The sequence below is a fragment of the Dreissena polymorpha genome, chromosome 4 (genome assembly GCF_020536995.1).
Source record: "Dreissena polymorpha isolate Duluth1 chromosome 4, UMN_Dpol_1.0, whole genome shotgun sequence".
Taxonomy (NCBI): Eukaryota; Metazoa; Mollusca; class Bivalvia; order Myida; family Dreissenidae; genus Dreissena; species Dreissena polymorpha.
In genome coordinates, this window is record NC_068358.1 from 49,651,799 (window position 1) to 49,678,704 (window position 26,906).

The window sequence follows — 26,906 nt, forward strand, 5'->3', positions numbered from 1 at the left end:
CGCGATTAAGTCTTAAGGCTGCGTGGCGCAGTAGAGCGTTGGATTTTGCTTCCAGGCGATCCGGGTTCAAATCCTGGGAAGGCGATGTGTTTGTTCAACTGTTTTTCTTGCTATTATAATGAGTTACAAATATTAAAAACATTATAGATTTGTTAGTGAGCGTATTTAATGTCATTTTTTAAATATGAATATCTGAGAATAAGTCCCTTTAACGCGAATAGAAACGAATTTAATTGGGCTAAGTGAGTTCTTTTTAAGCAATTTATTTGCACATTACCGAATGACTACTTCGGTATGCGTAAGAAACATATAACCAAACATATACTTATATACTGTTTCCGTTGACATGTAAGACTTAACATGTTATAATGATTCATGATATAGAATGTGATGAATAATTTGAATTTATTCAACAAATAAACGTTACAAACGTGAACAAATACACACTGACATAGAAGTGACTTGTACGAAATAACGTAGACTAAAGGCCTATTATTCTGAAAACTTTGCGAGTTTGACATCATAGTAATAAACACATTTCGCAGACTTTAATACAGCGATTTGCTAATGACGTAAGCAATATTGCTAACCAGTATTTCTCAGCACGCACATTTCAGTTCATTTATCCACGATCAAGTCTGAGAACAATTTGACGATAGCGTGCCTTTTTATTCTACCTTTAATTTAGCCTCATTCTGGTAAAACTTGGCTTAATGAATGTTCTTAAAGTGTCGTCCCAGATTTGCACATGCAGTCCGCAGAGGCTTATCATGGACAACACGTTCCGCCTCTATGGTACTTTTCGTTGAAAGGAAGTCTCTTCTTAGCGAACATACAGTTTAGGCGGAAAGTGTCGTCCCTGATAAGCCTATTCGTTCTGCACAGGCTAATTGGGGACGACGCTTTACGCTCATGCATTAAGCCAAGTTTTCACAGTACAAGGCTCTTATAACAATAATGTCTGTGTACAAGCAGGCCTACATTTAAAAATATCAGAATTAACTTAATGACAAAGGCGTATAGATTAGGCTTGTTTCTGCAGTGATCACTGTGATATAGCAATATTTATACAATTTGTTGGTAACATCTTGAGTAGCTTAATGCACAGACATCTTGATTTTACATGCATTTGATGTAAAAGCCAATCATTCGCGCGTACACACACAGTTAAACATATTCAGCCACGGATTTTTCATATCTGTGTTTCCATGATTACATTAACCCATGTATGCCAAGCATCTAGAAAAAGGCCTTGGCAAACAGCGTATACCCAGAAGACACGCCGAATAATGCGGCGTCTCATCATGGTCTGCGCTGTTTGCTTAAAGAAATTTCTGTAAGAAATATCATAAATATAGAAATAAATATACTAGACATCCCTAATTTTGGAAATAAATTGATCCAATTTAGAAGGATGGGAGAGTCCACTAGGCACAGTGGGTTAATCTTTGTTCTAGAGGAACGTGTAGTGTGTATGTCTTTGAACGAAGCTGCGGATCAATATCCACACCCGCGTGTAGAAAACTGGCAACACCAAGAAAACGATAAAACGCATTATCAGACGAGATTTGATTTCGCGCACGTGCTACTCTCGAGCATCACGTGCAGGTCTAATATTGAACACGCGGTTGAAAATCCTTATAATGTATTAGCGTTTGGCACTCTCCAATGCCCGATTATAATCAATGAACCCACGTGTCAATCACGTGAGTTGCATGCTGGTCACGTGCGCCACAAGCTCATTTCTTCTCAACGAATGAGTATCTATCATTAGTCAAAATCGAACGGCTAGGAATTTCAAATAAAACGCCCTGGCATTTTGTTTCGATATGGTACATCGATAGTTAAAACATTGTGTGATTGTCGTTAAAGAGTGTCGTTTCCATTTTAAATCAACCAGAACTTGACACTGTTACATGACTCAAGTGAATCGCAAGTCAAAATCTCTGACAATCATACACATATTGCTGTAGAATAATAATTGCTGTGAGGTTTTCAATTTGATTCAGTTTGTTATCAATCATGGCTGAAAAAACCAGCTTTCACAAACTACTACAAAAGTAACGATTGCTTGTTATATCTCGTGATGTGAAGACAGACACGTATTTTAGTATGTCAAGTATTCAAACTCTAAACATATAATTATGTTGACTTGTTGAAAATGATAAGCCCTTTCTCGGTATACACACGTCCTTTTTGTAATGCAACATAATATAAACAAGCAAGTGTATTGCTCGTATGCATGCATCCGTCTTAAAAAAGTATGTCAATTAATAAACATCCTACGAATATCATATTCACTTCGCACCGGGCGCCTCCGATTATAATCTCATTTCCTGCCAACTCCAAAAAGTCCACTCTTCTAAAACGTCATTCAAAATGCATGGACATAATCCGATTGCCGGGGCTAGCTCATAAACAAAAGTGAAATATAAGGCCGGTTTTTGGTCGCTCACCAAGAATAATATAATGCACATTTTAAAATTCATGAACATTTTAAAAACATGACCTTGAAGATACACGACGGACGAATTGCGCGCAGAAATCGCTTCATTGGCGCCCCACTCATGTTTACTTGTACGGTCAGACGATAACGCCGATGATAGTATTTTATGGGATAATTGTGGTTTGTGCGAAATTAATAGCGTGTGAAGAGAGACAGGTAATTCATTACGCGTTTCGAGGTTTATGACGGTCGTTACGCTTGTTCGCGGCTGACGGCGGGGTTGAGATGACGCGCAATTAGCGCCAAGGCTGGCCTCTCAAACACGCGAGGCAGCGGTCATTGAGAAGCGTTAAGTTAAAAGTATTTAAAGTTAAAGAACTGGTATGGATTTTTTGTGTATTAAATATTAGCTTAATTTGAACACCGAAAAACGTGCACACTTTAAAACGACTTTGCTGCATATTGTACATCTAAAACTGAAATTCCATCGGATGCTTGACTTATTAACTCTTTACCACTTAGATACACATTTTGACGCATTTGTAGTCTGTTAGAAAGTTACATTTAATTAAATACATTTCTTACCAAATTCAAGTTTTAAAGACTTAATTTCCAACCCTTAGTTACTGATGAGCAGCAAACAGCATACGACCTGAACAGACTGGAGAAAGTCGCAGGCTGTTCTGGTTTTATGCTGGTTGCAAAAGCAATTTTCATTTTGCTTCCTATGGGGATAGGGTAAAAGGCCCTGAAGACAAAATGGAGAAACGGTGTGGAATTTATGATTGCTTTTATTTGAATTTCACAAAGTAATATTTGCTATGAAAACATTTTTTTCAGATAATTAAAAATGACAAGCACTATGAGAATAGATTTTGCAAAATAGCTTTAAGTATATGAGAAATTAATTGTATGACATGAACGACTTCATCAGTCAAGCGGCATGTTGGCACATAAGGCTTAACCCATTTATGCCTAGTGGACTCTCCCATCCTTCTAAATTGGATCAATTTATTTCCAAAATTTGGGATGCCTAGTATATTTATTTCTATATTTAGAATATTTCTTACAGAAATTCCTGTAAGCAAACAGCGCAGACCCTGATGAGACGCCGCATCATGCGGCGTCTCATCTGGGTCAACGCTGTTTGCAAAGGCCTTTATTCTAGACGCTAAGCATAAATGGGTTAAACTATAACAACTATGCGCTGTCGTATTCTGTACAATGCCGACCAAAACATGACTTCCCTGCATACAATATTTCGGTACACACAAGTCATCGAACTCATTTACTGACTCTGAAAGCAAATAGCTAAAACTGTGTACCGTAAGTACAATTATATCCAAGTTCCCCACAAATATTTGTTCCGACTTCGGCTTACGAACAAGCATTTGATTTTGATCGTTATGCTCTTGAATGAAATCAACGTGACAAGAATGCTATTCTAGGAGCAAATGGGCATACTGTATAATACTTCGATATTTTAAATACAATGACTATTTTGCATATACAATCTCATGCATTCTCACATTTCCAAATTGTAACAAGGAAAGAAAGCTGCGTGTACTTATAACCCGGTAAATGTTTGTATTTTGGATGACAATTACATGATATACATGTATATGACGTGAATTGTAGCTTGTTGCTGTATATATACGTTTTCACAATAGAAATATGAATGCTGCGTGGCTAATGGTATAAAGTTGTAAACTCATCTGCGTAAATAAGTGACATGGTAGACAAGAGCAATTTCAACAATGCTGTCTGCGTACTTATCCCAAGGAATATTTTCGACGGAAATACCGTCAGTATTGGATTAATGGCTTCCATGACTTATATATTATCTTTAATTAAATATATCAGTATTTTTACGAGTACAGTGATGATTTTATTATATATTCAATACACACAAAAATAAAACACCATAACAACAATAGTAATTATAATTTAATAATCACTATCTTGTATCTTGGCACAATGTTTTAAAGGGGCCTTTTCACAGATTTTGGCATTTTTTAACTTATTCATTAAATGCTTTATATCGATAAATGTAAACATTGGATCGTAAAAGCTCCAGTAAAAAATCAAGAATAAAATTAAAAAAAGGAAAAGAACATTACCCGGACCAGGTTTCGAACCAGTGACCCCTGGAGTCCTGCCAGAGTACTGAAGTAAAAACGCTCTAGCCTACTGAGCTATTCCGCCGAGTACATACATGTAAAGTATTTTATACCTTATATAAGCAATCTTCGTAGTTTCACAAAATTTAACGACAAAAACAGAACTCTCCAAATTATTCAATCGTTTCGCGTTGCAACGCTTTATAATTTTTAGGTTTTAAAATCGTCAAAAGATGCATATAATGGCTATATTAGACCATGGTAAATGTTCAGTATTACTGTTTCCTCACAAATATCATAACTAAAACGAAAATTTGCGAATCTGAAACAACTTTTTTCAATTTTGTCAATTTACCAAAGCGTGAAAAGATCCCTTTAAACACCAACATTAATGAATTCCTTGATAATTATTTAGCTCACAGTAAAATTAGTGCTTGATGTTTGATCAATGCGGGTATACGCAGGTTGGTATGTCGCTGAAAGTCAAATGGGCTCGTCTGCCTTCTGTGCTTCAGTGCCAATGAGCTTTCTATCCAGGGTGCAGGATCAACGGGGTTCACAGGGTTTTACACACGGGCTGAACAGAATGTTAACACACCGTTCAGAACTTTTGCAAATATCTCAAATTATTGAAATACATTTGCAAAAAACTTCCGTGCATAAAACAGTTTTTCTTGCATTTTCTGCCGATATTTTAAGATTTAAGAATAAATCATTGAACACGTGTTATTAAATAATGTAATTCTGATGTATTTCACGTTGCCATAAGCAGCATAAAACTGTCTTTTATAAACATGTTAAAGTTCTTAAAAAAATGTTTTAACAAGTTATGTGAAAAAAGCACCACTCACCGGTGTGTTTACATCTATTAACGTTTACTTGGGAACCCCACTCAGGCACTCAGGCACGGGATCCAGCGAGGAATTTTAACAATTAATTAACAACAGGAGAAAAAGTCAAAACAATACCAGTGACCTAGCTAGAGATGCATCATTACAGATGTATGTATGCAAACTGTGCTGTATGCGTAACTTATTAGGTCACACGATGTTGCTGCTTGACGAAAAGAGAGTTGCCTAATAAGTAGCCGATTCAAAATACTGTCGGTGCAAATCAAATCAATGTCAAGGTAAAAGTGCGGTTGAGTGGTTATACATGGTCATTAGCAACAATGGGACAAGTATAAAACGTTGCAGTATTTGTGGCGCTGGACGAATATATAGCATGTTTTAAACATTTGTTGAATACTTTTAAATGGCTTTAAATAGTACAGAAGTCGAAATTATGTCTAAGTCAAAGTACGAAAGATCGTATTAAATGATATATGTGCTTTTGGAGATTGTCATAGGGTGCTACTGTGTCAGTAACTAAGTGACGTTGTTGCTAGACAAAATTGGTATACGTGTTAGCAGGTTACCGGAAAAATATCAAACTGAAACTGAGTTCAAACTATATCAAGGTTAATGTGAATTTCGGCGATATTGGGTACATATGGAACAGTCCTTAGATAAAAAGAATATAAGTTTTCGAAGTAAAAGCAACCTCAGAGGACTTATCGATGGTACTTGATATTGGGTGCATAGGGAGCAGTCATAGATAACTATGCACAGTTAAAAAATATAAGTATACAAGAGTTGTATTAATAGGTATTGGTGCAAGACGAAGCGGTTAAACCTACTGCATCGGGAAAGGAAGACGGACGGTCTGACGGACAGGACACTCGCATCAATATGCCGAATAGATAAACAGTAGATATTTTTTTATTGTAACAAGAACAAACAAGATTTTCAGATCTATTCGTTCTTAATCAATTCCATAAATGTGTTCCAAGCTTTCATTATCAATTATCCAGACATGCGGTTTTAATTGAAGACACCAATTAAGCAAAAAGTGAATAATTCTGCCAAATTATATTACGGTAGAATTACAACCGGAGTGCATACTTCGGCAGATGGTTTTGATACGAGTCTAAGCCATTGATGAAATTGCTTGTTACCCCCCAGAGGAAGTTATCCAGATAATGCGCTCCACTGTTCACAGACTACAGCAAGGCGGTGCGATGTGAGGGGATACGAGAGTCTCAGGCAAAGCTGCTGGCAGCGGCGGTTGGTCACGTGTCATGGAGAAGCGTGTCGGAGACGGTGTCATAAACGGCGGCCTTTGCCTAAGTAGTGCGAACGTGACCGATCCTCTCGAGTGGAATTTGTTTACTTTTTTTGCATAAGAGGTGCTGTTGTTTCTTAAAGGCACGGTCATGTATATTTCGAATGTCCTTCAGCCAGACTTACTTAATTATCATTAAGATGAAAGGTGCGAGCGACATGGCGTAAGCTTCCATAATACATTATTTGAGTCGTAACGTTGATTATGCTGATGTTCCCAGTTAATAAAGATAAAATTTTGCAAATGCATAAATTTTCGCTTAATTAAAATCGATTTTTAAAGTATTTAAATTATGTGTATTTAAAGCATTTGTATTTTGTATGTATATATATTACATATGTCGTGAGAACAGAGATGAGATCGAGCCTCCAATTGCGAAAACTACACCAAATAGCGGAACACAGTAATAGGTTATTATTGTGTCAACCTGGGCCCGTATTCACCAATCGATTCTTAGACTTAAGAACAAAGAATAGACTAAGAACCAAGAAAAATGTGTTCAGTGTTTGAATATATACAGGCCTCCACTGGTGATTATGTCATTAACAAATGTTCTATATGAAGAATAATATAGATAGAGATGTTTACTGCAGAGTTTGAACCAAAATTAAAGAAATTCTTGAATATTCTAATTTAAAGAATTTTCTTTATTTTTAGACTTAAGTCTAAGAATTGTTTGGTGAATACAGGCCCTGTAATCAGAGCTTGAAAGGGGCCTTTTCACAGATTTTGGCATGTATTGAAGTTTGTCATTAAATGCTTTATATTGATAAATGTAAACACTGGATCTAAAAAGCTCCAGTCAAAAATCAAGAATAAAATAAAAATTAGAAAAAAAGGAAACATAAACAGGGCTCGAACCACTGACCCCTGGAGTCCTGGAGTAAAAGTCTACCATTTAGACCACTCGATCCGTTCTCATACAATGCAGAATGTAGTTTATACTTTATATAAACAATCCTCGTATTTTCATAAAATATAACGACAACAACAGAACTCTCCATTTTATTGAATTATTTCGCGTTGCAACGCTTTATAATTTTCAGTTTTTTAAATCGGCAAAAGATGCATATAATTGCTATTTTAGAGCATGGTATATGTCTAGTATTACTGTTTCCTCACAAATATCATAACTTTACCGAAAATTTGCGAATTGGAAACAACTTTTTTCAATTTTGTTTTTAAAACAAAACGTGAAAAGGCCCCTTTAAAAAAGAATACATGGGCAAAAACAAATTCTTAAAGAATGATCCGTATCACAAAATGCTGGAATATGCAGGTCAATCTCCAACAGCCGTGCACTAGTGTGTGAATATAATAATTGTTTACTAACGTTGTTTAAAATAACACCTTCAAAGGGACATGTTCATAGATCATGTCGAAATAATGTTCATACTAAAAATATATCTATACAATTAGCATAATTTGTTATTGCTGACATTATCAAGCCGTTCAAACGCGAAATATCAAGTATTAAATAAACCCTTATAAATAAAAATGAACATGGTGAGTGGTTAAAGTTTTAGACGAACAAACTTTTTATTCCTGTCTTAAATTATAATCCTGTTAATACATTAAAGCTCTACAATTCCGAGGTAAAAATCTAGCAAGTTTAGGCATTTACTAATACCCTTATTTTGGATCTCTTCGGTTGGGGGTTTTCACACAAAACAGAATTGAAGTTTGTTTACCGCCCTCGCCCGCCCTGTTCAGCTCACCTGAAGAAAATAACACAAACAATACAATAACAAAAACATACAAAAAATAATAAAATGTGCAGTATATCTTTAACAAGGCAACGGAAGAACGTGTTAATCAAGCATCGAATAGCAACAGGTTCGGTTCATGGCAGTCGTTAATCCTGTCATACTGACTCCGTGGCCCTGTGTTAAGGGGTCAGAGCATCAACCAACGGAACTGGAAATCAAGGCTCTAGACGCACACTGCATGGACTCTTCCAGACATGTCCTGTCGCCTGCCCAGAAGATAATTTGAGGGGTTCCGATGAGTATCAAGCGCTTAGCAAAAAGGATAGGATAGGAATTATGAGTTAAGGTGTCCGTCAGTAATTGAGTTCAATTAGTCAAAACTTGCTGGCCCCATATCGCCAGAGGTGACACCAAAATACAAAGGGCGTGTCATTTTAACACATCCCGTAATTTGTTTCATAAATCTTATAGGTTCGAAGAAAAAAAAGGGGTAGAAATGGTCGATATTCGTGAAATTGTTAATATAATGTATATGTTGATAAAATCCTACATCCACATGCTTGCATATTTAACCATGAATATATAAAACTACAGTACTAGCTTTATTGTTTTTGAAATGTTTATAACAATGCATGTAACGTTTTCTTGACATTAACATTTTTTACGAAATTACCGACTGCGCGTTTATTGTCCTTTCTGTATTTTAACTGTTAGAGCTGTAAAAAACTTTACAGTTAGTAACTCTCTCTAAATATTATTGAGCTAATATTTTATATTTGTACGTGTTATTTAATAAAATCCTGTCTATGTTTTCACTCTGTGTACATAAGAAATTGATTTAAACAAGACATCGCAGCTTATGACCACTGAAAGTCCGGTCTTTCCGCTATTCCGTCATCACTCGCTGTTTGAATAAACTATTTAACTATAATACATGTAAATTGTCGATATAAAAAGAAATTCATTTAATATCGATTTCAATCTAATTATCAATATTTTCTGTCATCCTTACACTTATCTTTATAGATGAATCAGCATTGGAGACTACTTCAGAAGTAGCATGTGCCTATGGAAAACGACGTTGCATCCTTTTAACAAGACAAACACTTGTTATTATTATGAAGAATTGTTATTATTCGACTTTTATTCTGTCCTTCAGACGAATTTTGTCAATATAATGTTCCATTGTGTCAATAATTTGTGCTATCACTCATAAACACATGAACAAATAGGAGTACAACATATTTGAAGATAAATGTGTATTCCCATATTTTTATTATGAGTAATTTTTGTGCAAAAAAAATCTAGTTTTAAATGTTCGACATTGTATAAAATAGTCCGTAGAATAAAATAAAAAATCTCGTTATCTGTTTTAGTCATGTAATTTCGAGTTAATTAAAGCCGACTTGTCCCAGCTTCGCTCATTTTTTTTATTTAAGCTTCCGTCGTCACGTATGCGTCGTAAGCTCTGCAATAGGAAATTAGCTTCCGGTGTCATTTTCGAATGTCCACCGTGTATTAATAGCAACAAAGGTCTCGAACTACTTCTCCTCCGCAAGAACAATAAATCTGATTTTGAACATGTCCCTAAAGAAAATGGAAGTGGCGTTGTAAGTTCATACTTCAACGGGGTACATTAAAGGGATCTTTTCACGGTTTGGTAAATTGACAAAATTGAAAAAAGTTGTTTCAGATTCGCAAATTTTCGTTTGAGTTACGATATTTGTGAGGAAACAGTATTACTGAACATTTACCATGGTCTAATAAAGCCAATATATGCATCTTTTGAAGATTTTAAAACCTAAAAATTATAAAGCGTTGCAACGCGAAACGATTGAATAATTTGGAGAGTTCTTTTGTTGTCGTTAAATTTTGTGAAACTACGAAGATTGCTCATATAATACATAAAATACTTCAACCCAGTATGTTTGGAAGAATAGACGAGCGGGCTTATGCGTTTTTACTCCAGGTTACTCCAGGACTCCGGGGGTCACTGGTTCGAGTCCAGCTGCGGCTACTTTTTTTCCTTTTTTAAATTTTATTCTTGATTTTTTACTGGAGCTTTTAAGATCCAATGTTTACATTTATAAAGCATTTAATGACTTATTTCAAAACATGCCAAAAACTGTGAAAATGCCCCTTTAATGTGACATTTAAAGTAATTGAAATTACATGACACATGCGATTAGACATATTCCAGATAGTGTTGAAGTTAGTGTCTCTATGGGTCCATAGATCTATATGTTAGTTTGTACAAAGGTGTGCATTATTTATACACACAATGGTAAAGTTAGTTTCGATACATGATTTGTGAATATTATGTATTGATGTTTATGATGTTGATTCTATTATTATCTGTACAATGTAAATTGTTTTTGGACTTTTTTCATTATTGGAGAAATCGTTTCAGTATTGGGTGGAAACTGATGCCAACGCTTAAGCTAATTTCTCAGAAATAGCCGCTTAATCAATACGCTTTTAAGCCATTACATAAGCCATGGACCTTTGCAAATGATTCTACGTAGTACATTATGGCTCATATAATTTTTAGTGTAGCTACAGAAATATTTACGTATACAAAAACTTGTCTTTATATTTTCTCAAGTACAAATAGAGGCATATATCAGCAAAATTGCCTGTCAAAATTAGTGGCCTTGTTCAGTGACCTCACATAAGAACCATGAACTGATGTGTAAAGTTTTAATTGAATTTATTTATCGCTTAATTTCTTCTCTTTTGGTACAACACTCCGAAACACGTCTTGGTGTAAAGGAACACCCTTTTCCCCGCCTAAAAAGTCAAGTAGGCCCGGTCTGAGCACGTGCTTTATGATGATTGGTCAAATCCGTGTCGCTAAGCTGTCCAATACGGAATCGTGTATTAAACCCGTAAGCTTACAAGAGAAGAAAATTCATTATCAATCTTGCGCGAAATCCAACACTACCACGTGAGTGTCATTATAAAATTAGACCAGTAATTGCCTCTTAAAAACCTCTCATGCATAGCCTAAGTCGATTGGACAAAACTGGCATCGTGAAAACGTGTTTTCTTTGATTTTTGAAAGCCGATATGCGAATGAATGGAGCGATACTCAACGCGTTGCTAAATACACAAATCTTTTGCATTCCAAACGCAGACATTTTTTGTGTGTTGGTAAAAGCTAGATAGTATATTTTCGCACTGCACGTTAAAGGGATCTTTTCACGCTTTGGTAAATTGACAAAATTGAAAAAAGTTGTTTCAGATTCGCAAATTTTCGTTTTAGTTATGATATTTGTGAGGAAACAGTAATACTGAACATTTACCATGGTCTAATATAGCGATTATATGCATCTTTTGACGATTTTAAAACCTAAAAATTATAAAGCGTTGCAACGCGAAACGATTGAATAATTTGGAGAGTTCTGTTTTTGTCGGTAAATTTTGTGAAACTACGAAGATTGCTTATATAAGGTATAAAATACTACAAGTAAGTGTACTTGGCGGAATAGCTCAGTAGGCTAAAGCGTTTTTACTTCAGGACTCTGGCAGGACTCTAGGGGTCACTGGTTCGAAACCTGCTCCGGGCAATGTTCTTTTCCTTTTTTAAATTTTATTCTTGATTTTTTACTGGAGCTTTTACGAACCAATGTTTACATTTATCAATATAAAGCATTTAATGAATAAGTTAAAAAATGCCAAAATCTGTGAAAAGGCCCCTTTAAAAGAAACACAAAGGTGGCGACGGGTGATGCGTAAAAAACATTCACAGTTGGATTGTCCAAATGCGCATTGAAATATTTCCTCGTACTTGAATGCAAACGAAAGAAATGAGAACGTTAAAGTGACATTGTTATCCCTCGCCATAGGCGGAGGGATATTGTTTTGGCGTGTCCGTCTTTCCGTCCGTCCGGCACTTTTGTGTCCGGAGCCATATCTTGGACTTGCTTTGGCAGATTTCATTGAAACTTTGTATGAGTATATATATGGATAAGAGGATGATGCACGCCAAATGGCATTGTACACCATCGAATAATTACGGAGTTATGGCCCTTTGTATTGTGAACAAATGCTTTTTTGTGTGTCCGGAGCCATATCTTGTGTCCAGAAGTATAATGACGGGGGATATCAATTCAACGAATTTGCTTGTTGATGTTTGTTATTAAAAATGGCAAAACATGACAGTCGACGTAAATTTGTTTGAAGGTTATGCAAATCAGGGACTTCCACAAATAGGTCCCTGTGCAAATCTGCGTCAGTTTGCGTTCAGTATCAACCCTTCCCTTTAGTTTTTAACGCCTCATAACTTGACCGCTGCAAACTAAAATCTGTTAAATTCATTTCAAACTTGTAATTCATTTACCGTTGCACAGCACTATCCATGTAACACTTTGTTGTGTTTGTGTGTTAACCGTTTGATACGAAAGGCTGCAATCATGAGACTGTGGATTTAGCTAGAACACAGGAGGGAAGCCCATAGTATTATTCTTTTTAATATGCTATAATAGAAACTATTTAGTTTCTATTTTAGCATATATATATATATATAAATATATATATATATATATATATATATATATAAGATGGGCTTCCCTCCTGTGAGCTAGAGCGGTATAGCACGGGGGTCCCTGCCATTTACATGTATAAAGTCCATCCGTTTAAAATATGCCCCGCCCTTTTTATCATACTTATTTGTTAACGCTTTGGTAAACAGTCGATGTGTTTGCATCGTCTATTGTCTATTGTTTGTATTGGCTATTGACAATTGTATAGAGTAACATTCAGTTTTCTTGATATTAACATCAACCTTTCATTAATTAAGAAATACCTCATGGAACTAGTCTGTATCCTGAATTGAAGCTTTAATATTAATACTTATGTGGAAACAACATAATTACGCAACTTTTCAGGAAAGATACCAACTTGCCTTTTTCAAGCCCCCTCCCCCCCCCCCCCCCCCTCCTCCCGCCATTTGTATAGCCTGGTTAAATCCTTAATGAAACATATAATATACCTTTGTCACAATGGGGTGAAGGTTCCACTTAACCATGAAATTGAAGACCGCGACCTACACGTCCTATTAAAAAAAAAATAATGCCAAATATCTAATATTATCACAAAGGGTATTCGGTAGGGGTGAGTGATAATTGATAATAATTAATAAAATATGTTATAACGAATATATGCTTTATGTAGGATTTAACTGGCTCTTTCTCAGAATCTAAGTAAATAAAATAACCAACGACCTTTAACTATTCAAATAGTTTGAAGGAATGGAGCCGAATAATGGTTATATCGATGTCTTAATGAAATAGATATGGATTGGTTATGTTCGCAACACGAATTGCTTTAAAGGGGCCTTTTCACAGATTTTGGCATGTATTGAAGTTTGTCATTAAATGCTTTATATTGATACATGTAAACATTGGATCTAACAAGTTCCAATTAAAAAAACAACAAGAATACAATTAAAGAAAGAAAAAAGTTACTCTCAACTGAACTCGAACCACAGACCTCTGGAGTAAAAGTCAGTCGCTTAGACCACTCGGCCATTCGTGCGAAGATTATGGATGGTGTATTTTATATTCCATATAAGCAATCCGCGTAGTATCACAAAATATAACAACAACAGCAACAGAACTCTCCAAATTAGTCAATCGTTTCGCGTTGCAACGCTTTATAATGTTCAGGATTTTAAATCGTCAAAAGATGCATATAATGGATATTTTAGAGCATGGTAAATGTTCAGTATTACTGTTTCCTCACAAATATCATAACTACTGCGAATATGTGCGAATCTGATAAAAAAAACTTTTTTTTTTTCTTCAATTACCAAAACATGAAAAGGCCCCTTTAAACTTTAGAACTGAAATCAATGTCTGGGGAGTATGTCAACAAACCATCCTAACATTCGGCTTACACGTTCATGCAAGTCAAATTACGCATATGGTCATTAACAACATCGCCCTGTGTTCAGCAAAACAATCCCACTTTTCCCAAAGAGTACATGCCTGTTATAGTATTTTAACCACACGGCTGATTCCTTAACGTGGTGTGGTGGGTCCAGTGCCTCTATGGCCCAGACAAGCATGCCTGCGGGAGTGTGATCTCCTGAGAGAGCTTCCCAAGCTGAAAAGATGGACGATCAGAGGACAGAACAATATTAACCACCTCTCCTCGTGGCTAAGAGGTATGCGAAAGATCACCCAGTCAGAAATACTAAGGACAGAGACGCTCTAAAACCTTAGCCAACCAGTCTCTTACGACAACGACAAGTCGGAAAACAAACCACTGCTTGAGATTGATGCACCGCGCAAAAGTGCGCACAAACACGATTCAGCGCATCCATTGAAATGACGGACAACAACGTATCTTTGCATGATGGGACTCTGTGTGGAGTCTCCCGGGCTGGTAGAGTGCCAGACCCCATGCCTGGAAAGGGTCAACCATTTCTGCGAGGAGATAGGGCAAATGCGAGTGGCCATGAGAGAAAACCAACCACTCAAGATACCTCTCGACCCACCACCACTTGCTGAAGTCCTGTACATTACACGACGGCATCAGGCATCGGATCGGGGCGGAGAAGACCACGATGTAAGGGTAGCTCTGTTGCAGTCTGGATGACCTGCAGCGCATTTCTACCTTTGCACAGAGAGCCGCCCATCTGAGTGATAGACAAAAAGAAGAACATAGCATTCACAATTTAACAAGTTTGCGATAACATAAAAAATGTTATGATGAAAATTATGCTAAGCATGGTTTATAATTGTTTTGTTATCTATTTCACTTTTTTATTCGTGAAGTTGTACTAAAGAAATCTGTATTGTTCAAATCGCCCCCATCAGCTGCATATGTGGGTCATTATGGCTAATAGGAGATAAAAAACATGGAATTTAAAAAAAACTTCCTTCTCTGAAACGACAAGGCCTGTCAGAGAATTATTTGGTAACATCGTACAGTGGTAGTTTGTTCAGATAATGGCCCTGGGGTAGATCAGTCATAAGCCCAATAGATGACAATTTTTATTAACTTGTATATCAAAATAACTTCAACAGCCATATCACATAAAACAACAAAGCCTATATATTTGGCACTGGCATGCAACATCTTAGGATCATCCTCTACCAAGTTAGTTATAATCATGCAACTGGAGTAAGCATAGGCCTCGCCTTGGGGGTTACTTGTTTTCATTGTATGAATACGGTAAAAACTTTAAGGCCAAGAGGTTTGGTATTTCAGATGTTCTAGATCTAGAGGTTCTCTACACAGTTTGTAAAATTATACCCGTATGGTCAAATCTGGATTCACCTTAGCATCGAGTCGGTTAGGAAAACCAAGGTCTGAAACCAAAGACGAAGTTTTTTTCATGTTTGGTTAGTACATGTTTTATCATCTAGAAGTCCTCTGCAAAGCTTCTTCAAATCGGGTCCTTTGGGGTCAAATCTGAAAGAAGCCCCAGTGTTACTTTTTTTTATGGACGTTAAGCAAAATGGTCCAGAGCTGTACCCATATGATGCTGGCCATATACAATATTTTATCAAATTATGCCCATGCGGTAAAACTGGCCAAGGCCGACATTTTAATTTAGACTTATTAAGTAAAATAACTAAATAAAGAGGATCAGGTCTATTAGTGTAATATTTGGTATGCAACATTAAATATTGGCCCCTTATTAAGTTTATTCAAATGCATCTGGGGCAGAATCGGCAACACCCGTTGGTGGCGTGAAATAATATAGTAGTATGTGTTTATATAATGCACCTGTCGTCAAAAGTAGCCTCACACCACAGGCCTCTTGTATTATACAACTGAGCTACAGTTTTCCAGGTGAGCGTTCCCAAGGGTGCTTTTGTTAGTTTGAAGACGACATACATACACGAAGTCCAATATTTTCTTTTTACAAATAACGGATTGAAGTAGTGTGTGTGTGGGGTGGGGTGGGTTCATTTTGTAGAGATAATAATGTCAACATTATAACTTATACCGGGATTTTGAATCCGACCAATTTTTTTCAATTGGCTCTCGTATCATGTGGCACTAACAGGTTTTTATTCTTCGGTAATCACTTTGAGTCTAAATGTCCTTACATGAATGTCGCCTGAACAATACACAATCTGTCTTATTTAAAATACAATAACAGAGGATGTATTTAAAATAAAATATTGATTAGCACGAATGAAGTTCTGATCAGTGTATGATGCTTTTTTTTTTACATTTTGTGGTTTTCATGACTTTCTAAATGTAGTCATCAACTATGATGATCCTGTCTGTAGTCAGGCTGCGGTATATTGAATCTGTTCCCAATCGATCCCAAACTTGCACATCTATGAATCACGGGTTCCGCTCCCATGCGTCTGATATTCATGGGGCGGTGCAGGATATAAACTGCGTGTCGCAAGGTTGAGGGAATTAGACACGTCTGGACGTGGTCTCCGAGTCCAGTTGTTTTGTCGCACATAAAATACGCATGGTGGTCATGGTTGAATTGTGGAAACCAAATGACACAACAACGAAATAAAGACAATTACAATGGGATGGTATGAATTAATGAAATGTGTTAAGTATAGAGGCTAAGGAGAGCGAGGATACGTAGAAAGATATATTCACGGCCCACGAATATCTTATTCAATCCTTAGCGTTACGATATAACACCGCACAGTCACTGTTGTGCGGGAAAATATAACGGTTCTGGTCCGAAGCACATACATTGTTTACCAAACGCATTGTAATAATATTAGAATGAGAATATAAAGCATAACACTTACTTTATGTCACAACATAACATATGCATATGCGGAAAATACCTTATTTTTTCTTTATAAAATTAGTACATGTATTCTAGCCCTGTTTAGAAGTGAAAACAATCGCACGCAATAGTACCCGTCAGCGTCAAAATCTTATAATCACCATTAATATTAACAAATTGTGTAAAAAGATCTATAGTGTTACTTTGAATATTTTTCATTTAATCAGCAACACGACAAACTCTATAAAGGAAATGTTTATATGACAAGACAAAACCATTTCAGTGTTATCTATTGTCAACACAATTATGTGATATTGTACCTATTACCACTTCAATTGTCTGTTACTGGTTCCAAATCACTTCAACGTATGGTACGATTTTTCTATTTTGATCAGTTAAATCGTTACACAGAACATACATTGTACGCGTTTGCAATGTAAAGCTATCATTGTAATCGCTTCCGAAGTGGAAGGCAGTTCCTGCGCGTGAAAGGATACGCCCCAGTCTGAAGATTTAAGGCGTGTCAGCACGTGCTGGTAATTGCCAATGAATTTATAATACAGATTATTCCCATTTTCTCGCCTTGCAAAACAATCTTGGATTTCCATTCGCTAGTAAATCAATTAGTGGGCTGTCCTTACAACAACCTTCTCTAGCTAATTGAACAGGTACGCTACTGATTGGTTGGTTCCGATTAACCAATCGCAATTGTCGTAACAACAGCGCTTACGACGTCTCGGCGTGTAACTGCTAGCGGTGTGTGGCATATCGAGGTGCCGTTTTCACACAGTAAAAGTTTAATATTTGTTGATATTTACTTTCCTTTATCTGGAATTACACTTTATTGGATACATTAATGTTGTAAAAACATGTATTTTGGATTACCCGTTGGTCGGAACGGAAAACAACTGTGAATATACGAAATAAGTGCTCTCAAAACCCGCTCGTTTTGGTTCGAAGGTCACGCCGCTATCTACTGAACGAAGGGAACCTTAATTTAAACGAACCTTTTTGTATACACTTTCTTTGGATTATGTTTATTTAGTGCAACCCGGTGCTCTGGGTATATGAACCACAGGATGTATCCAAACAGACACCCGGTATGTACTTCTTTTTATACAGTAGCTATTACATAGCCCCGACTCTTTGTTCTCGCCGCTTCAATCTCTGTGTACAGCATTGTACAGCGCTAGCAGCTCTCATGTCGTGTCGAGTTACACTGTTCAAGGCGCGTTCCAAAGCGATATAACAACTGTACCGTCGTGATATTTGTCAGCTGTAGAGGGCATTTGCTCACAAAGTAACGCTGATTGTATGTTTATTTTCAGATATGTATATTGAATGATGTCGTAATGTATGACCCTGTTTTTCCTCTGCTCTATATTTAGTCTCAGCACCAGCCGGGTCAACCGTTCAAGTTCACAGTGGCCGAGTCATGTGACCGCATCAAGGAGGAGTTCAGCTTCCTTCAGGCCCAGTATCACAGGTAATCACTGTTACAGCATGGCATGACATGCATTCTTGCACTGTTAGTCAGTAGTTGTTATCGTTCATTTGGTACCCGGGACAGACTGGTGTAAATATACATGTACAAATGTACATATTTCTTGCACATTAACTATCTATTGCCTGTTGGAGTCAGTGCTCGAAATCATGTTTTGGGTACCAAATTATATATATTTATTACATGTTAAATAGATGCTTATTATGCTAATTGGCCCGTGAAACATACACAGTCAGATGTATTGTAAGGTGAACTGAGTTGTCTTAGTTTCTTACTGCATACAAATAGTTAATACAAGTTTACCTTGAGGTGGCATTGGCTGGGAGTTCTTCGTGGCCAAAAATGAAATTGAAATTAGTTTTCATTTACAAGTAAGATTGCAAAAAAAATTTGGGTATGAAGGTTGGTAAAACATTTATCGTTTTTAACGCTTTGTCACTTAAAACAAATATGCAGTTTTGCACTGACATGCAATGATCTTCAATATCTCTATTTAGCATTCATTTGTCATTTGTTAACCATTTACCACTTAGATACGTATTTTAACGTGTTTGAATTCCTTTAGAAAGTTAAATCTAATTAAAGACCTTTCTTCCTAGATTCAAGTTTTAATTGCTTCATTTCCACATCTTAGATACTGATGAACAGCAAACGGCATAAAACCTGTACAGACTGCGAGTTACTCTTACTCGCAGACTGTTCTGGTTTTATGCTGTGTGCACAAAGCCATTTTCACTTTCCCTCTGAGTGGGAAATGGTTCAATAAAATTATGGAATGTAGCTGCAATTATTGTTAACTTTACAGCTAATGTAGTAAATATAATGGATTATAGCAAAATTTATCAAACATGAGCTCATTCTGAAATGCAAAAAATAAAGTTAAGGGTCGTTGGATTTAGTGGAAACAAACAACTTTTTACTTTGTGTGTTTAAGCCCGCAATCAGTTGCCTATCATTCCATGGTCTTCCACATCTGCCACACATGATTATTGTTGAGGTGTTTCTTTTTATGCACACAGCTAAAGATAATGTGTTACTTGAAAAGTTAAAATGAGAAAAAAAGATAACATCATACAATTAAAATATATTCAGAATATTAATTTGTTTGGCTCTGAATATTTCACTTGATCTTGAGATAATGACAACTTATTTGTCTGCACATCTTAATTACACATGCATGCTGCATTTTTGGCTTGTGCTTCTATACCTGTTTTATTGTGACAGTGTGTTCAATAAAAACACTCGCTTAGGATTTATCTTCTTGTGATTGAAAGCAGACAAATTGTTTAGAGTGCACGCAATTCTATGAATAGTAATTATACATAAACAGGGGTTTTTGTTACTAAGAAAGTGACGCCGATATTCGGCGTCTTCCCCTACCAGAATTTTTCCCCTAAAAATACCATTTCCCCTCCAAAAATATAACTTTTCACCAAAATATAATATTTTACCCTCAAAGAAATGTTTTTTTTCTTTTGTGAAGTCGACACTTATCCAATTTGTCCACGTACAACGATCTCGCTCTCTCTCTCTCTCTCTCCCGACGAACACTCAAATCTGGGAATCCCAGCAGGGGTTTTTCAGCACTGTCTGCGCCTCCGGACAACGGAGGCACTCCCAAAGCAAACGGACCCGATCCCAAACCGAAATTATAAAAAAAATCCCAATTTCCAAAAAAGAAAAAAAAAAATTTTTTTTTTTTTTTTTTTTAAGAATGAAGTGTCTTATAACTTGTGTGACTAACCAGTGCTTGTTTTGGTAAAAAATATTTGCTATAAGGTTTTGACTGTTCATTTCTTATCACAGAGTGTAACTGTAACTGAAAAACAAAACTGCAGTACTTGAATTAACGTTGAACATGCCCAATATTGCATCTGTTTACATAAAGAAGACAAAATAACCAAATAAAAACAAATTTATTTGTTAAACCACTGAATTATTTAAGCATGATTAATTCACAATTTTTTCCCAAATTAGCCGTTTCATCGAAGCAAAAATTCCCAAAATGACCAATTTTGTCGATAAAAACTTCCCAATTTGGTCAGACTCCTTTTCCCAAAATAGGCAGAAAAACCCCTGCCCAGTGATTCTATATATAGCTCTGAAATTACGTCATGGAAACCGGGCAACTAATCGTATTAATCATGTGACTATTTTACTGGATTCCGGTCTTGCGCGAGAAGGGTGTTTCGTCAATTAATTACTGGAAACCAGTCGAATTTTCATCCGGGTTATGTGAAAGCCAAAATATAAACGTTAAAACAGAAAAAGTCTCACAATTGGCGTTCATACACGAACAAAATAAAACGTTCGGACTCGGAAAATATTAATTGCGTTGACGCATTTTTTAAGAATGAATCATCAAAAACCGTTGAAACCAAGCAGGATTCGGAGGTACATGTAATCAACATCGATTAATACTGTCGGATTATTGTGAAAGTGAAAGTAGACAATCGGCAGCTGCCGCACCTTTCCCTTCCAATACTGTAGCAGATCTAGATCGTTAACCCATTCATCATGAAATTGAAATCACAATATTGACATCGTTCCCCGGCCCCAGTTGAAAACATTTCCCATTATAAGATCTACCCCTGCAACTTTATTTAGGACTTTGACTTTAATATCATACTTGTTCATGTGTTTAAGAACAAAAAGGTCAGAGACATGCCTCTTTTTCTAAAATAAAAAACTCCTGAAGTCTGTAGGTGAGTTATAGACATTGAAATGAACAGTTTTTATTTTTTCCCCAAATATGTCTCTTTCGTGCTCGATTTTCCCCTTTTACCCAGCGTCCAGCGTCTTCCCCTTTTTCTAAAAAAACCCCCTGATAAATGTATGTTTAATGGGATGAAATGATTACTTTTACATATGCATTTTTTTACAACCATACTTCATCAAATTAAAAATAATCCATGAAATTTATGTAGTGATTTTATGTCATGGTTGGCTTGCATCCTTTATTGTTGCATGATTGTAATTGTGTTTGTGTAAGCCAAGAATGTTTTTGGTTGGTTGCATATATACACAGCATGTAAAGAATATACATTATTATTGTTACAGGACTATATTGAGAAATGAAGTTGACATGATGTGATTTATTTGTAAATATTTCAGCAGATTTTATCATGAATGTACAGAATTACAATCTCTTTTAATTACCTGAAGATTGTGTTATATCTCTGCTGAGCTCTATAGTTGCAATGGAATTTCTTTAGCCAGTCGAGTTGACTATGACAAGCATTACATGTATTGGTTTATTTTTCTAGTCATGCGTCAAGTGAGACCATCACCTGTCGATGTTTGTTCAATATTTACTTCTGGTGTGGTAATCTCAACTATCAGATGATAGAAGCAGCTATCTTAGGCCACAATGACTGCCTTTAACTAGTACTTGATCACTTGAGTGTTTCAACCTTTGAAACAAAGGTTTTTATCTTGCTCAAGTATTACACCTTGTGATGGAGTTCATTGTGTGTTATGGGGAGTGCAGTCTAGAGTACTGGCTATTCTTACTCTTTACCACATAGTTACGTATTTTTACGCATGTGTTGTCCCTTAGAAAGTTAAATTTGAATGAAGACCTTTCTTACTAAATTCACGTTTTAAAGCCTTAATTTCTAACCCTTAGACAAGGATGAGCAGCAAATGGCATAAAACCTGAACAGCCTGCGAGTGACTCTCAGGCTGTTCTGGTTGTATGCTGTTTGCACATTGCAATTTTCACTTTGCTTCTTAGTTGGAAAGGGGTTAACAGGCATGAATGTCATTCTTGCAAGTTAAACATATGGCCGTTAATAAGACATTTCCAGTTGTAATACTGACCACAGTTGTGCATTTGATATGGTATTGTTCAGTGTAATTTTTATGTGAAAGTCCAATTATTTAATTTACCTTTAAATGTATAAAGAAGTATTTAAATATTTTCCTTTATTTATATGCCTCACTCTCTAGTGATTCATGTTTCATTTATTGTCCCTTTAGGCTTTTGATGTTAAATGTGTTAAATATTCACTATCACTCAAGTGTTGTTTTTCCATTGTATATATTTCCTAAAAATCTGATAAAAGCTACTTGTATTACCACTGAAAAGCTGCTGGTCACTCAGGCAATTCTTTAAAACTCTTGTTTGGGTTAGCCGACAGTCTGATAAATTTGTACCTTCCAAATTTTTTTGAGTGCTGGATTTGTTTGCCATTCAAGTATGTATGGGACATTCTCGTGTTTACACTCAATATGTCATTTTGGCAACACACTATTTCATAGATTATTAATTAGAAACTGCTATTGGATCTTCAACAAGCTGTCAAAGACGGGGCAGGGCTATTTTCCTTCTCGTTGTAATTTCTTCTTAAATTATTAAAAAGGTTGGTGTAGTATTGATGGCTGACATAATACTCATGATTTTATTTTGATCTTCATAGATTGTTCAATAGATTTACATTTAATTTTTATGGCCCCAGATCGATAGATCGGTGGTATATTGTTTTTGGCCTGTCTGTCTGTCATTGATTCATTCATTGTGTGTGTCCCAAAACTTTAACCTTGGTTAAAGTTTGATAACTTTTGCATAATTGAAGATAGCAACTTCATATTTGGCATGCATGTGTATCTAACGGAGCTGCACATTTTGAGTCGTGAAAAGTCAAGGTCAAGGTCATCCTTCAAGGTCAAATATCATTGTATTTTACTTTCCTAAAACTTTAACCTTCGTTAAAGTTTGGTCATAACTTTTTTAATATTGAAGATATTAACTTGCTATTTAAATGCATGTGTATCTCATGGAGCTGCACGCTTTGAGTGGTAAAAGGTCAAGATCAAGGTCATTCTTCAAGGTCAAAGGTAAAATTTATGGCTTCAAAGCAGCGCAATAGGGGGCATTGTGTTTCTGACAAACACATCTCTTGTTTTGTTGTCTAATATGATGGAAACAATAGGATAAAGTTTTTTTTGGGAATATCAGTTTTGACATGTTACTTAAGCCAACACTTTCCATTGTTATACAGCAATATTAAGGAAGAAGTTTTTGTATTGTAATGGGACACCTTAGTTACTATAAAGAAAACTTTCCTCTTAAAATCAGGGGTGTGATTTTTCCGCGGATCCGCGGATTTCCCGGATGTCACTTTTGAGATTTGCGTAAATTCGTTTTCAAAAATGTGGGGGAGAGGGGCTACCACCGATTCCGCTGACGTATTTCATAAGCGGCCCGAAATATCCGCGGCCCGCGAAATCTCCGCATTTTACACTGGAAGATTCTGCCTAAGCATTTTTAAAACGAGCCATATAATTGGCTGTCGTTTCCCAATCTTCCAATTAAAATCGTGTTCTTAAAATGCGCTCTGTGATTTGTTTGCAAATGGCGCCGTTGTGAAGAGAAAATTAAGATTATTGAAATAACAAATAGCAATCGAATAAACGACTAACATCACCTAGTCTGATAGGAATAATGAAATGTGTTTGTCAAAAAAAAAAGACTACGTTTAAGATACAAGCAACACATATTTTGTTAAGAAATGTGCCCACTGAATTTGTGTCACGGAAACCAGTGGCAGTGTTTGCAAATTGGAGTGTAGTCTACTCGCGAAGTAAAACAATTTAGAGAGTATCGTTCGAACATGGAAATAGACAAACATGATTTGATTTTTATATGTCTGTGGGTCTGTGTATAATCAGATTCATATGCATATTCTGCTTTATTATGTTTGTCACGCTGTTCAGTTAACTGAAATAGCTTTGAACTGAGTGAAGATGTGAAATGCAAGATATTGAAAGGTAAACAAATTAAATATATTAATTTAACTCAGTTAATACATCATTAACACCAGAAGAACACTCATGTGTGTTTGTTTATATTTAGTCTATTAACTGTCATTCAATACATTGAAAAACTGCTGCTATTGATCACAATAAATACTTAACTGTTTACTTTGCATCCTCAATATGATTAATGTGAAGTTTAACAGTTTTTTATAAAAAAATATTGTTTTGAAGTTCAAAAAGTTGTTTATTTTAATGTCTGTTTTTATGTTTGTCATTGCGTTATGCGCGCCATTCGCGTAGTCAAAATCAGTCAACAGAATTTTCCTCCCCTCTGACTTTGCCTCAATCACACCCCTGTAAAATGAAAGTGCATGATCTCTCATGTTCATATTGAATTAAAAAAGGATTGGACAAAAGCTAGCATAAGTACCATCGCTTATGGCTTCTTGTATTCATGAATTTAATTTTGAAATGTGTGGAAGAAGACAAAACCTGAAAAAGGGAAGACTACAGTACTATATGTCCATTAGGAGAAGCGCTCTATATCTACTCTGATCTTTGATATATCTCTTCTTGTTGCATCATATTTGAGCCCACTCTGGGAAAACAGGGCTTAATGTTTGTCTGTAAACCGTGGTCCCAGATTGCACAGGCTTATTTGCACACTTTCAGCCTAAATAGTAAAATCAATGAAAATAAACTTCCTTTAAATGAAAAATACAGTAAAAGCGGAAACAGTTGTCCCTGATTAGCCTGTGCAAACTGCACAGGAAAATATGGGACAACACTTTTTATGCCCCCCTTCGAAGAAGAGGGGGTATATTGCTTTGCACGTCGGTCGGTCAGTCTGTCGGTCGGTCGGTCGGTCCGTCCACCAGGTGGTTTCCGGATGATAACTCAAGAACGCTTGGGGCTAAGATCATGAAACTTCATAGGTACATTGATCAGGACTTGCAGATGACCCCTATAGGTTTTGAGGTCACTAGGTCAAAGGTCAAGGTCACGGTGACCCGAAATAGTAAAATGGTTTCCGGATGGTAACTCAAGAACGCATACGCCTAGGATCATGAAACTTCATGGGTAGATTGATCATGACTCGCAGATGACCCCTATTGATTTTGAGGTCACTAGGTCAAAGGTCAAGGTCACGGTGACCCGAAATAGTAAAATGGTTTCCGGATGATAACTCAAGAACGCAAACGCCTAGGATCATGAAACTTCATGGGTATATTGATCATGACTCGCAGATGACCCCTATTGATTTTCAGGTCACTAGGTCAAAGGTCAAGGTCATGGTGACCCGAAATAGTAAAATAGTTTTTGGATGATAACTCAAGAACGCATATGCCTAGGATCATGAAACTTCATAGGTAGATTGATCATGACGCGCAGATGACCCCTATTGATTTTGAGGTCACAAGGTCAAGGTCACGGTGACCCGAAATAGTAAAATGATTTTCGGATAATAACTCAAGAACGCTTTTGCCTAGGATCATAACACTTTATAGGTACATTGATCGTGACTCGCAGATGACCCTTATTGATTTTCAGGTCACTAGGTCAAAGGTCAAGGTCACAGTGACAAAAAACGTATTCACACAATGGCTGCCACTACAACGGACAGCCCATATGGGGGGCATGCATGTTTTACAAACAGCCCTTGTTACACATGCAATAAACCCTGTTTTTACAGACCGGCGCTAATTTTTATTCTGAATTTCCTTAAGATGGTGTACATTATAATGACATAGTCGGAAGTGAATTGTGCTTGCCAGATGATGTTATTTTTACTTCAGCAAATTAATCTTTGCAGTCATTAAATGTATGTTTTTGATATATAAACAGATTATTCCAGAATAATGGCATGTAACATGCTGGTATGTTTACAGCACTTCAAAAGCAGATCTTTAATAAATTACCTTGTTCATTATACTTGTAAATTGGCTATGCATTTTGTTGGCTGTAATTCATAATAGTAAGGGGATAATTAGATAAATTTGAATGGCTTTGGTAAACACATTCTTTCTTGTCTAATAAATGAACAGAAAGTTCAGCTCAGTTCCATATTTGTAACTTGTTTTCATGCTGTATGTAAATATTATTTGATTCAAGTAGAAACTCTTGTCCAAACCATTTTCATTTTCTTTTCAGGTATATCGTGTTACCATGTGGTTAACTTGTGGGGCACATACTATGAATAACATTGTTAGTTTATATTGTATGTACATTTTCTATACCTGGCTTTGATCCTTGTGCTGTTATGCACAAGCTGCAGTGAAGTTGAGTTAAAACCAATCTGATCAATGCGTTAACACAAATCTGATCAATGCTCCAAAAATAGGGATTTAAAAAGTGTTGTTTTACATACATGTAAGACTGATTGAAATGACATTCATCAGCTAAAGTTGCAAAATATGTAATGACCCATTCTTTAGTAAGTCTGCTCCAGTGTTTATTTAATTTTAAATTGTGAGGTATA

General features: G+C 36.2%; 1 protein-coding gene across 4 annotated transcripts in view; it reads left to right on the forward strand.

Moving 5' to 3' along the window:
- The first annotated feature begins 17,886 nt into the window (after positions 1-17,886).
- LOC127877683 (transducin-like enhancer protein 1) overlaps positions 17,887-26,906 on the forward strand; it is a 77,851-nt gene continuing 68,831 nt past the window's right edge. For all 4 annotated transcript variants that reach the window (XM_052423795.1, XM_052423798.1, XM_052423797.1 and 1 more), the window contains exons 1-2: positions 17,887-18,263; positions 18,552-18,649. In XM_052423795.1, coding sequence (XP_052279755.1) covers positions 18,231-18,263; positions 18,552-18,649 — 131 coding nt within the window. In that variant the 5' untranslated portion in view covers positions 17,887-18,230. The remainder of the gene's footprint in view (positions 18,264-18,551; positions 18,650-26,906) is intronic.